The sequence below is a fragment of the Giraffa tippelskirchi genome, chromosome 10 (assembly GCF_054371585.1).
Source record: "Giraffa tippelskirchi isolate mGirTip1 chromosome 10, T2T-mGirTip1v1.2.pri, whole genome shotgun sequence".
In the NCBI taxonomy this organism is placed as follows: Eukaryota; Metazoa; Chordata; class Mammalia; order Artiodactyla; family Giraffidae; genus Giraffa; species Giraffa tippelskirchi.
In genome coordinates, this window is record NC_137284.1 from 96862443 (window position 1) to 96876992 (window position 14550).

General features: G+C 35.8%; 1 protein-coding gene across 2 annotated transcripts in view; it reads right to left on the bottom strand.

The window, feature by feature from the left end:
- Nucleotides 1-14550, bottom strand: part of CFTR (CF transmembrane conductance regulator) — a 385597-nt gene that overhangs the window by 148759 nt on the left and 222288 nt on the right. For both annotated transcript variants that reach the window (XM_081537842.1, XM_081537841.1), the window contains 5 exons: nt 12619-12708; nt 11584-11747; nt 10061-10186; nt 6862-7108; nt 5419-5511 (listed from right to left, as the gene is read on the bottom strand). In XM_081537842.1, the coding sequence (XP_081393968.1) occupies nt 5419-5511; nt 6862-7108; nt 10061-10186; nt 11584-11747; nt 12619-12708 (720 nt within the window). The remainder of the gene's footprint in view (nt 1-5418; nt 5512-6861; nt 7109-10060; nt 10187-11583; nt 11748-12618; nt 12709-14550) is intronic.

Below are 14550 nucleotides of genomic sequence, written 5' to 3' on the forward strand. Positions count from 1 at the left end.
GTGTGTGACTCTTCACAACCCCATGGACTGCAGCCTACCAGGCTCCTCCATCCATGGAATTTTCCAGGCAAGAGTACTGGAGTGGGTTGCCATTGCCTCCTCACTTTACCATCTGAGCAGTCTTCAAATCACAGTTAACAGCACTGCAGGTGATCAGGAGGAAGGTAGTAGTTCACACAGTTGTAAGAGAATGCATTTCCACAACCTCAACATCCCAAAGTACTCCTTCCTAAAGTTAATCGCCTGAGAATTTGCTTGCTCTTTGTCATTTCTCTTTCCTACTGTCTGCTTCTCCTGTCAGAGAAGAGGCAGCCATCTCACCAGTCCCAAGTTCAGCTAGGCTGCCCTTTCCAGAGTGTAAAAAGCTCCATGATATGAATATGGGGACCCTAAGAGAATGATTTTCTCCTGAGAGGGGATCCCATAAAAGCAAAGCCAGAAATACTGAAGGAAGTAACATCGTGTTTCACCAGGTTTCAAAGTGATGGCATCCATGTGTCCTGTCATCTCAGAATCAGACTTCAGAAATGAATTGAAGGACAAGTTATTTTAATTAACTTATTATTTATCTAATTTTAGTAATTAAATAAATTAATAAAAATTATTGCTTGCATTTTAAAGTTACATTTTCCTGATATAAAGCAAGTAATATTTATCTGATTGACTTAGCAATGAGACCTGACTCTAAAATTCATTTATTTTCCATGAAATTGAAAGTACTGAAATAGCAGCTCCCAAGTTTTGACAAAAATCCATTTAACATATGAAGACTGTATACAATAGACAAGAATTACATTCTTTACCACCACTTAAACCTACGTTGAAAATTCACAAGTCAACTTAAAATGTATCAGAAGTATACAGATTTTCAGTACTATCAATACTTTAGGGCATACATAAGCAATTAAGGTTTAAGACTACTGCTTGAATTCTTGTTAGATTGATGGCTAACATCTCTTTCAGTCATCAGATAACTAAAAGCAAAGTTTTAAGAAGTAGGCAATGAAAATTCTTCAAATGAGACAAAGGCACTTTTTATTCTATTATTAACTTATTTATCTAACAGACATTTATTGAGCATCACCTCTATATTAAAGACCACTTCAAAAGTCTCACATAGGAGAATAACATATGGGCAGATATTAATATTGCAACGTGTTTAGTGCTACAACTGAAAACTCACACCAAGTCCTATAGGAGCACATTACAGAAAGCAAGTTACTCAGTCTGGAGCTTGACCAGTAATTAACACAGTATTAGGCTATGAAGAATATAGGTGGTACTTCACAAGACCAAGAAATAGTATAGGCATTCCAGGAAGAAGGACCTGCATGCATGATGATTTAGGCTTAAAAGGACAACATACACCTCAGGAGTGGTGAGTGGCTAGGGGAATGTATATAGTAAGATGACAAAGGATATCCTCGATAAAGTGGGCAGTGCAGACTGTTAAGGGGCTCATGTTCCATGCTTAGAAATAGGACTTTTATCCAATAATCAATTGGACCAATGGAAGGTTGCTTTTACTTTAATTTACCTTAATTTTAACTCCTGATTACAGAAGTAAAAAACTTACTTCAGAAAATTTGGAAAACAGATAAAAGCAGCAAGAAGAAAAGAGAAAATCAGCTGTAGTCTTAACACTGAGAAGAAATCATATTTAACATTTTAGTGAGATCCCTCCACTCCTTCACATATATGTAAAATCATATATAATTTTACAACATTAAGGAAAAATTATACATAAGCTTTGTGATCCTCTTTTTCTGACTTACAATATAAATCATAAATATTTTCACATACCATTAAACATTCTTTTTAATATAATTTTAAGTTGCAGGATAGTATTGAAGAGTATGGATAAACTATAAATATTAATAGCTCTCATTTTTTATATTATATGATTTTCTTTTTAACTTAATAATTCTGTGATGTGTGTACTTTGCTATAAATCTTGGAACAAATCTCTGTTTTTTTTAGTATAAATTTCCATAAGGGAAATTTCCAGAGCAAAGGTATAGCAAACATTCCAAGTCTTTGGGAAAGTAGTTTCAAATTCTCTTCCATCAAGGACTGAGAGTGCTAGATTTCAGGAACCATCATCAACAATGTTGATTTCTGATTTGGGATTTATTTTGTTCTGTTTTTTTTGTGTGTGTTTTATAAGTGAAAATGGAATCTCAGTACTGATCTTATTCTTATTTATTTGATCCCTACCATGGCTGAATACTTTCTGTGTTTACAAGCTCCTTGTAGTTGTGAGAGAAATGATTATGGTATCCTTTGTCTTTATTTCAGTCTCTGTCTCATCTTCTCAACTAGCTGCATACTAATTGATAAATTATGACATTCTGAGCTTTAGGCTCCTGGACTGTAGAGGATCTTAAGTGAGTTAATATAGATGAAAGTATTTTGTATACAATAAAGCAGTAGTCCATTTTTTTTCATTAGAGACAGGATGGTGAGTAGAAAAAACCTTTAGAGTCAGAGAAGCCTAGGCTGACCTTTATGTCCTAACTAGTTGTATAATCTTGTTCTAGTTACTTAAATTCCCTAAAGCTCAGCTTCCTGTTAAATAGAAATTGTTCCTACTCACAGGTGTGAAGTGAGGGAGGAGTCATACATAATTCCTCAGGGACATGCCTCTTGAGTCCCTGGGTGAATGGTGAGATCATCAAATGAGGCAGAGAAGGCACTGGAAGAAGTGGGTTTATGAAGCTTGGGAAGTGATGAATGTGAAGTGTTTGAGGACCTTGCAGGGAATTTGGAAATAATGTATGAAGTTCAGGAAAGAAACTGGGGCTGAAGATTTGCCTCTGAGAGTCATCAGCACATAGATGCCAGTTAAGCCTGGGCTGAGTCATCCACAGAGACCATGAAATACCAGAAGGAAGCCGAGGTGGGGACCCTGTGGCCGATCGCCACTTAAGAGGCAGGCCGCCAAGACTGAGAAGTCATGAATGGAATATAAGATTACATGGAAAGAGTGGTTCACTAAAGCTAAGTTAAATAAATATTTCAAAAGAACAGTTTTAATGTATTGGTAAAGACAGAATCCAGATTGCAGAAGGCAAAAGTCAAAAGATGAGGAAGTAAGAACAGTTTTAATGGCAAAGGGAAGCAGAATGATAGGGCTTGGATGATGGGGCTCTGAGGGCAAAAGTCAGAGAAGAAATTTCTTTAACTTGAAAATATTTAGATATTAAAAGAAGTCAGTTGAAAAATTGAAATTGAGCTTCTAGAGAGAGAATTGCTTGTCCCATGTCCTGAGAAGATGAAGCAAGGTAACAACAGTTCAGTTAAGGGCAGGGGGAAGCATACATTCTTCTCTTAGACAAGAAAGAAGAAATAATAATCTCAAGGGTGAAGAAAGAAGCTGTAAGAATTCACCCATGATGCTGTATATTTTATAGCATCTATATATTTTCTCCCATATTACAGAAGTCAAGGCCATCTGCTGGGGGTGAGCAGATCCTGGGAGAGATTGGGAGTTTCAGGAAACTGGTAAAAATCTGGAATAGCTTTTAGGGAAATAGTAAAGAAAACTAAGTAAAGACAAATGAAAACATTTCCCAAGAAAGTTTACAGGCCCATTTGAAGTTGAAACAGTAACTGTATAAAACTTATAACTGACTAGAGTATTTGATTTTCCAGATAGCACTCCCTTCATCAAAACTGTCAAGTGAATGTCTTATAGCAAATGAGTCGGTGAAAAGAAAAGGGAATTGAGGGTGCTGCTGTAGGAACAGCTGAAGTGACTGGTGGAGGTTAAACCAGGAGTCCAAAAAGGAGAACTAAGGAGACTAGAAATCTTCATGAAATTGGAAGGCAGTGAAGGTGGGATTAAGAGACTGAGAGAGCTAGGATTAAGAAATTCTAAACTGAGAAAGAGATTCCAGAGCTGGACATTTCCAAAGTGGAGTAAGTCTCTGCACTCACCAAGCTCAGCATATGAGCATGAGAGGAAGCTTCTGAAGAAGTAACTGTAAATAGAAGTTCTGAGGACAATATTGGAAGGATTTCTCATGTGAGTGCTGAAGTCTTAGACACGATGACAGAGGTTTAACCAGCACCACTGTCCTGGGTAAATATCATTAAGAAGTGTCCAGAATTTGCTAGGTGATGGTGCGAGTCTGGAGGATGAGGATACAGCCAGATGGAAGGCAATGGTTCAGTGAAAGGGTTGTAGACTGTGATATTTGGTCCAAAATTAGCTTTATCCCTTGCCTGGTGCGTGAGCTGAGCCAGGTCCTATAACCTTCCTAAGCCTCCATTCCCTTATCAGCAAAATGGAAATATTAAGATTACATCATAGGAATGTTGTAAGAAATAAGACAAAACATGTAAAGTGCTTATCTAGTACCTGGCACATAGTAAGGGCTCAAGCATGCTATCTATTTTATTAGATGAAAGGAGTGTGAGATGGAGATTAGAAAAACAATTGTCTGTATCGCCAAACTCCTTGCTTTTCTTTATGTCTAGAAGGGCATTTGAAATTCCTAAAATCAAAGAAGATCAATCTAATCCATACACTTCTCCATAATTTTTCTAGGCAGATAAAGAATTATTCTCTTACCTTTATCTTAAAAAAAGAATTACAGTGACGCCCTTAGGGTCAATTTACTTATATAAATAAAACCAGTTTAAGATATTGTGAAATATGTAGAATTAGGACATTGGTTTCATAATGCCTATGTTTACTCAACAGAAAAAGTGATAAGGAAAGAGGAACTCCACTGGAATTCTCAATAATCAAATATTACTCCTTTAGAAGCTGAAAAAATCATTAACACTTTTTTCTGACCACAAGAAATGAGAATTTTTAATAGTGAATTAAAATAAGTGAAAATAGTAGAAAACAATACATAGGTCTATCCCATATACATCTTTATGTTTACTGGTATATGTAAAGCACTGGACTGGACCGGAACTTGAGATCAGAGAGGGTAGCATTTACTGACGAACTATTATGTGTGTGGTGGTACTATGCTGAATACTTTCCATAAGTTATCTCAGTCAATCTTCACAACCACCTTGTAAGGTATTCATTAATATTTCCACTTTACAGATGGAGAACCAGAGGTTCCACAAAATTCAGTAACTTGCACTAGAGAATAAATGGTAGAAACAGCACTCAATTCCAGCTCAATTTGGCTTCAAAACCTATGAGCACTGCATTACTTCCTAATTTATTATGTGAAACAAATTACATGACTTAGAAAAACATGAAGAGGCCTGTCTGTCATATTTAATATTCCTGGGCCTCTACCTCTTAAACTACAAAATAAGTGGAATGATTCCTCTTCCAGTTCTAACAATTCTATCATCATTCTAACTTTATTGCCAATTAAGATGAAAACCAGAATCACAAATAAGAAAAGCTTAAATATTTAGAGCAAACAAACAAAAAATTCTGACCTCCTCCCAGAAGGCTGTTACATTCTCCATCACTACATCTGTAGTTGTTAAGTTATATTCCAATGTCTTATATTCTTGCTTTTGTAAGAAATCCTGTTTATAAAAGAGAGCAAAAACATATTATAGAACTAGGATAGTGTTAATACATTATTACATCTATTTAAACTCTAATAAGTGCTGCATTTTGTATTTTATGAATTATACTAGAAATTTTTTCCTAAAAAATAATTTTATAAGTGTTCTAAAGTTAATCGTCAAGTACTAGGATTCATTAAAATGCATTCTTTAAATATGTGACATTTTATAGAACTTATTTATACATTAAATTTTAACATACCACTGGCTCATCCTTGTACTAGACTACATGTTAAACTTAGTGATGAATTTATAAAGCATACCTGAACTACCCACTAATTGCCTCAATTCAACATTAAGAGAGAGAAAACTAGTATCTTCATCTTTATAGCATCCTCCTTTCATTAGGTCCATGGTCCACCATTGGCAAACTCTGATGTTGTTTAGTTGCTAGGTCTTGTCCCACTCCTGTGACCCCATGGACTGTAGCCTGCCAGGCTCCTCTGTCCATGGGATTTTCCAGGCAAGCATGCTGGAATGGTTTGCCATGTCCTTCGCCAGGGGAATCTTCCTGACCCAGGGATTGAGCCCAGGTCTCCTGCACTGCAGGCAAACTTCTTTACCGACTGAGGTACCAGGGAAGTCAAACTCTGGCCTATGTTAAATAATGGCAGAACTACCTTGAAGTGGCTCACCTTTCACCCTCATTTTTTTAAACTTATGTCACAGTGATTTATTTTCTGGATTAAATATTTAAATATGTATCAAAACAGTATAATAAAACATTTTGAATTGTATATTAATTCTAAAAATTATAACCACATCCAAGTTCCTGGTGGTGATTCTGTTAGCTTTGCATAAATTGAGTCTTATTACCTTAAGGACTTTAGAACTTCTCTTCAAAATTAACAGCTACGTCAGCTTGCTGAGATTTTAAGGTAATTAACGTGTCATACAATGTCATTCTCATCCATCATACTGTTCAGAAGAATACTTGGAAAAGTTTAAGGTAAACACCTCTAGCATTAGCTAGAAAATTTTATAACTTCCTGATGAATCTGCCACCATGATTTTGCACATTTGCCAAGTTCATTAGAACTATTCTATCGATTGATTACTTGAATAATAATCTCCAGAATACAGAAACAATATTTTCTTCAATTTCTCTGACTAAAATTTCATGGGCTTTCATTTTATTTCACTAGGCTTTACAAGGGCTCGTTGGACCACATACAGACATCAAGAGAGGAAATACTGTGCATCAAACAGGTCCGAGGCCAAGAATTCATCTCTAGAGAGTTTGCTCATGACAAAAGTTCTAAACTGTTCTAAATACATTGAGTCAGATGATCCATTTTGGTACACTACCTGTATTTTGTTTATTGCTCCAAGAGAATCATACCAAGTTTGTACAGCCCAGGGGAACTGCCGAGTAACTGCCATGCGCAGAACGATGCAGAATGAGATGGTTGTGAATATTTTTCGAAGGATGATTCCTTTGAGCAGTGCATAAGGAAGCACAGATAAAAACACCACAAAGAACCCTGAGAAGAAGAAGGCTGAGCTATTGAGGTATCTCACATAGGCTGCCTTCCGGGTAAGTTTCAGTTCTGTTCTAAAAAAAAAAAAAAAAAAAAAGTAAGATTTGGGGTGCTTATATACTTTCCAAAATATCACGCATCTTGGAATAAAAAAAATCTCAACATAGACTCTCAAAAGCTTTCTCTCTGTGTTCTGATCCTGGTTCTACCCTACATGAGCTGTGTGACCTTGAGCAAGTTATTTAACCTCTCTGGGCCTCAGTTATCTTATCTGAAAAGGGGATAGATGATAATGAATACCAGCATGTAATATCTATAAATATTATTTTTAAATAATATCAATTATTACCATAATTATTATATTATTTTTATATCTTCATTGACATCATTATTAATTTATAGATTAATGAGACTAGTAACTTTTTATTGGTTGATTGGTGTTTTAAGTATTTAAGTACAAATATGAGAATAATGTTGAAAGATTTATAGAAGGAAAAGACAATTCTGGGATTCCCTAATCGATTGTCAACATTTTAGAAGTTCTGGATCGGCTTTGGAGAACCTTGAAAATAACATATGAGCCAAAGAGGAGTGGTTCTCAAGGCTTAGCACAGGTAAAAATCACCTGAGAAACTTGTTAAAATGCAGAATATCAGGATCACCATTCAAAGATACTGACTGAGTCTGCAGTAGGCCTCCAGAATCTGCTTTTTAAAAAAGATTGTAATTCTTGGAAAATTACAAGAGAATAGATATTGCATCCACCCTCTCTCCTTTCAGGATAATAATTATTTGTAATCATACTTTTTTTTAGTCTGAACTGCAAATGTGAACTATTTTTTCAACACAAACAGAAGAGGTTTAAATGCACTAACAGGCAGAAAACAGGGAGTGCAGAGCTGGCAACAACAGAGGACAATGCTTCCTTCGACCTTCATCCTACTTTCACAGGATCATCAAAACTGGAGTCACTTGTGATCCGTCCGTTCAGCTCTTGTGAGGAAAGAGCAGAGATGAGGCAGACAAATAGAGTATGCTGGTGGGAGGAGCGAGAACTGTGCCTGGCATTTGGGTGCTAGTTCCACATGCTTGTACAACTCAGAAAAGTTCTCATTCTCAAGTGGTAGAATTCAGAGGAAATCTTTTTTTCAAGTCTGAAAAAAAATGTAATCCTCAGCACTCTGATGAAGAAAACGAAGTTCAGTGCTCCCAACCTACATTGTGATTCCCAGTCTAATGTGGTTCAGCTTACCTATTTTAATTATTTGGCATTAAAGGCAGATAATGATTTTGGGATCTAACTGGGGTGTGACTCTCAGCTCTGCTGGTTATAGCTATGCCATCTTAAGCAAGTTGCTCTTCCCTCTGTTCCTACAGAATCCACATCTACAGAAGAGAAAATGTAACATCTCCCTTGTGGAATTGTCACCACAATTAACGACAACACAGGCACTTACACTTAGAACTTACGTGTCTCTCTAATCTTCAACTGAAAGAAGAATACTGTTGGCTAGGCTTATATTTTTTTTAATGCTAGAAAACACTGATTACCAAAATGTTAATAAATTTGTCAAAATTGTTATTGTATATTATAAACAGTTGAGGAAAATGAAGGAATGATACTACAAGAAAAGAATAATGGGCTCAAGAACACGTATTGATACAAGAATCACCCAGAAAGCAGTACTCACCATAATAATAACACTAACCCTTTGAGTCATAAAAATATTTTATCTTATTATGATTAAAAAAATTGAAAGTGACTTTATTACCAGAGGACAGTAAAGAAGTAGATTTTCAGGGAGTGCTACATAGCCTTTTGCCCAGTTAAGCAGTGAGCGCTAACTCACTTGTTAATGAGAAAAATTTCAACCAACTAAGCAGGATCTTTACAGACATTTCTGGAAAGAAAACATAATTCCTTTCCTGGATTTGTCTTGAAAGGCATAATAAAAACAGGTGACCAATCATGTTTGGGCAATAAATAGTCTTTTACTCTTTCTATTTACATGGCAAAGGACTTACCATTTCAGCATCTCTTTTGTTGTTCCAATCACACACCTGCAGCTCAGTTACCACTGTCTACTGGACTCAGCAGCCTGAATCCCTGATAATCATACTCATATCATCTAAAATGGAGCTCTTCTTTTTAGTATCTTTTCTTCCTATGAAACTCTCATGAGCTAATTCATTCTGAAATTATTTGTCCTTTAACAGAAGATCTATGCCCACTGAGTCTCCTAGAACCCTTTTTTAAATTGCAATTTGTAGAACATGGAACTTGACTAAACAAAAATGGTCTTAGAGCTACAGAAATACCTTGGTTTATATCGTGTCCAAAATTTTCTCAGTAACAGTATCCCAGTCTGTGCTGTACTTTTTTGCTGGCTGTAATCTTTACTAACCAGTGAAAGAAAGGTTATCTGAGGCAAAACAAGACCAGAGGTCAAGATGGGTGCCAAGTACTGATTCTACTTCAGGTGGCAGCTTTCATTACTTGAATTGACTTTTCAAGTGGAGGGTCTATAGAACACAATTTATAGATATTACCCTGGCATTGCTCTTAAGTAAAAGAAGAACAAACATATTTTAAACAAACAGGAGGGGTTTTTTTTGGTTTGCTTTTCATGAGCCATAACATATAAATTAAGGAAGTTGTAATACTAGAGAATCATTTACTTGGTTCAGAGTTGTATCTTTTTTACTCTAGTAGTTCTATTTAAGATTTCATTCAGTCTCTAGCATCATGATCATTAGTTTAGTCTATTAAGCAGCTGTAAATACAAATAGGCAGTTCTTTCATAAGATATCCTTGTAGTTCAAAAATAGTTCACCTGTGTAAAATGACAGTCCCATGAAAATGATATTAGACCACTAACACATGAATATTGATATAACTTAACACAACTATTTGGTTGTCAGAAATTTCAAATATGAGCTGAAGTCCACTGTGACATACTCATTTTAAATATATTAAACCTTAATTGACTAATTCAACTGATATTAAAATTTTTGGAATGACTTACTGCCTTAGGTTTTCAATGATTTTTTCCATTGCTTCTTCCCAGCAGTATGCCTTAACCGATTGGATATTTTCAATCATTTCTGACGTAATCACCAGTCTTTCATTGATCTTTCCAGCTCTCTGATCTCTGTAAATTATTTCATCCACAAATCAAATACTTAGTAAAAATAAGTCAAACTGCCCACTAGAACTGCCCAAGCTTTTAAGAAAAGCCACATTTCTTTTATTAAACAGATGGATGTTTATTATCAAATACACAGTAACAAAAATAGTAACTATCAATCAATAAATGCCTCTCATGTGCAGACACATGTATTAGATGCATGTCATATACTATGCCTAATCCTCTGAGGGAGGTGATTACCTCATTTTAAAAATGAAAAAAACCAGAAACACAAAGGTTGAAGCAGCTTGACACAGGTCGTATGTCTAGAAAGGTGCAAAGTGGGATTCAAACTAAGAACTATTTGACTCCTAAATTTGAACACTTTCTATCACACTCTAGCTGGCAAACTCTAGAAGTCCTCTATCCTAAGCAGTGATTAGTATCACTGAATCATTCAGTAATAAAAAACCACTAAGGCTGTGGTGTGATGATTCATGAACCAGAGTAGAAAAAGCCTATGAACTTTACCTAAAATGTATGCATTCCCTCCCATTCACATAACTGTTTTATCCATTGTACCTAAATCTCTGACATGCAAAAAAGCAAAATGGATGGGACATACTTGTAAAAGAAATTCTATAGACTGGCAAGCAAAAAAATGTACCATTGATATAGAAAGTATTATTTATATCAAGGTCCCCAACCTCCGGGATCTAATGTCTGATGATCTGAGATGGAATTGATACAATAATAACAAAAATAAAGTGCACAGTAAATGTAATGTGCTTGAATCATCCTGAAACCATCCCCTTCCCCAGTCCATGGAAAAATTGTCTTCCACAAAACCAGTCTCTGTTGCCAAAATGGTTGGGGACCGCTGACAACGTCATGAAAATATTCCTTTTTGCGACACCTAGTAAGAAGATGGTTCAGTACACAGAGAAGTTCTGTTTTACTTGAATGGGCTAGTATGTCATACTGCTACTGCTGCTAAGTCGCTTGAGTCGTGTCCAACTCTGTGCGACCCCATAGACGGCAGCCCACCAGGCTCCGCCTTCCCTGGGATTCTCCAGACAAGAATACTGGAATGGGTTGCCATTTCCTTCTCCAGGGCATGAAAGGGAAAAGTGAAAGTGAAGTCGCTCAGTAGTGTCCGACTCTTAGCGACCCCATGGACTGCAGACCACCAGGCTCCTCCATCCATGGGATTTTCCAGGCAAGAGTACTGGAGTGGGGTGCCATTGCCTTCTCCGTAGTATGTCATACACTCTGCCTAATCCTTCTGACAGCCTAAGGGAGATGATTACTTCATTTTAAAGATGAAAAAACCAGAAACACAGTGGCAGAAGCAGCTTGACACAGGTCATTTAACTAGTAAGAATGCAATCTGTGTTTCACACTATTTAAAGAGTTTCTACCTGTACTTCATCATCATTTTCCCTAATCCGGCTTGAAGAAGGGCGAGGACTACGAGGAAAGCAAGCCCGCAGAAGGTGAAGGCCTGCAACAAGTCCCAGAGCAGCCCCATCAGCAGCGTCACTTGCAGAGGAGCGATCCACACAAAATGTGCCAGTGCAAGTCCCTGAAAAATAAAATCACAGTGAAAACCATAGACCTTTCATCCTCCACCCCCAAACCAAAGAGAAAATCAAGAATAGGAGAAAGAAATCAAGCACAGTGAGCTCATACAATCATGGTTCTGAATGTATTAAAATCTAGGTATTCATTATATGGAGCACACAGCAATGTGCTTAAACATTCTACAGAGAGACTGGGATTTACCCCCAAACTAACTTCAAGTCACTGTGATTTTGGTGGATATCTTAAGTATCATGTCTAGAATACTTCAAGTAACTTACTCCTCTGTGAATAAAGCAAGAGCCATGACACAGAACATGAGAAGACAAGGGTCTCCTGAATTTCAGTCTATACAATTGCACAACCCTATTATCTGACCAAATACTCAGAAAACAACACGCGCACTCAATTCAAAAGTAAATTACTTAGCACCTGCTGAGAGTTCGATAGCATGCTAAATAAACACTAGAAACACAAAGATAAATACATTATGTACAAAATACATAATCTGTCCTCAAGGACCTTGAATTTTATTGTGACAGAAGACAGCCCTAAACAAGAGTTCCTCAGAGTATCATACTCAGCCAAAGCAAATAACTGATTTAAAGCATTAAAATGAAACAAGATCTGATAAGGATTTAATTTTGAAAAACCACACCAAATAAAAAGCCAGCTGAGGTGCCCTTGAGTTGTCTGATTCTGCGAGATCCCAAAATGGCACTTTTCTACACAACTTAGCCCTCTCGGTTTTCAGAAATAGGGAAGCTAGGAATGCTTGTGACGTAACCACTCATTAGTTGTTTGACCCAGAAAATCTTTGGGGTTGTATGATTTATAACAAAGGTGCATAAAAGAGTAAATCAGTAGGTACATACTTCATCAAACTTGTTCAGGTTGTTGGAAAGGAGACTAACAAGTTGTCCAATACTTATTTTATCTAGAACACGGCTTGATAGCTTCAAAGTCTAAAAGGAAATGGGAAGTTAGATGATGTCACTGCACAGTAGACAAATATATTTATAAGCATGTTATAATACAGCTGAGGGATTAGGTAACTATGCATGCATTTTTTTAAGTAAACCTAATAAAATTATCTTATGTTCATTTAATTTAGTATCCTCTCAGATTTATAAATATTTCTCTTTACAACAAATATTATACTGGCATGCCTCTACTTACATTATTTTACAGTATCTAGAGAGGGTTAACAATTGTTTCTAGTCCAAAATGGGAAAAAATATTGTACTTAAATATTCATTTATATACTGCAGAGATTTGCTTGCTGTTTTTTTATTTTTGTTTTTATTACAGATGGAACAAAAGGCAAGCGAAATTTGAGATTAAAACCTTGGTCTCTTAGGGAATTATATTCAATATCTTGTAATAACCTATAGTGGAAAAGAATCAGGAAGAACAGATATATATATCTGCATCACTTTGCCGTATACTTGAAACTAACACAATAATGTAAGCCAATATATTCAATAAAATTATTTAAAATAAAATCTTGGCCTTAAATTTTTCATGCACTCTATGGTGACTATTGAATAAAATTACAGTTAAAGTCAATATAAGTATATTATAAATAATTATTAATAATTGTTTGAAAGATTACATTAACAACAAAAAATTCTTAAATTTTACAAAGAAAAATACATCCATATATACAAAACAGGATTATTAAGTAGATAAATTAATTATTATTATGAGAGATCACAGGCACACTTCACCTACAAAATTTAATAAGAATTTGCTTTGACTAAAGAGTACCCATCTAACACTTGCTTCAACTGAATCTCTCATATATGTATTGAGAACTTAGATACAAATCACTATATTCAGGGTTTCAGGGATTATTATTAGTTATTAAACAAAATTATTACCTCAAGACACCTAATTAATACATAACTAAATATGATAAACTAGTTAAAGGGAGTGGAATATAATAGGGTGGTTAAGAGAAACTTTACATATCTGGTTATAAAAATCTGCAAATATTTCATTGAGGGAGAATTTAAGATGGTGTGGAATAATAGATAGTGCTTAGACAAGCACAGATGAAGAAGGAATAAAGCAGTTAACTCCAAATGCTATTAGAGTAGTATGTGGGGGGCAGGGTCCTTTGAGCTCGATGACACATGATTTAGTAACATACTCAGTCTCAGGTGACCTGAGTTCGATAGTGCTTAACACGGGATGTAGGTGCACAATAAATACTCAGTGAGTATCTGTTCATTATATAGTTATCTTTCTCAAAATTCACAGGCAAAGTCCAACCTAGTTTGCATTTAGATTCATTATTTAAAATCTCATTTGAATGTATCATGTTGCAGATTTTGGAACAAAGAAATGCTCTATTACAAAATCTGTAATAATCTGGGAAGAATTAGTGGCTGCCTGCCACATGGATGAAACTAGTTAACTTTAGTGACCAAACCACAGCTGCATGGAGATGCAATTGTATTCTTAGATGATGATGTCAATGCAGGTCAGTAGGTATGGCTAGAGGGGTAAAGCAAACTGGGTAAGAACACATATAAACAATGTTGAGAAAGGACAGACATAGCTTCCAACTTTTCATCAATGCATTCTGGGTTTGAAGGAATATATATTGCTGTATTTGTGCTAAACATAATATAAAAACTAATCCACAAACTAAACAGCTCTTTCTTTGACCTCCCCTCCCCTTTAGCCCCCAGCACTTCATGTCTCTCTTCCTATGTAACACAATTTGACTTGCAACATTATTTCAGTACTTATCTTATGTTCTCTAGTAATTGGAAAACCCTTGACTTCAAGGGGGAAGG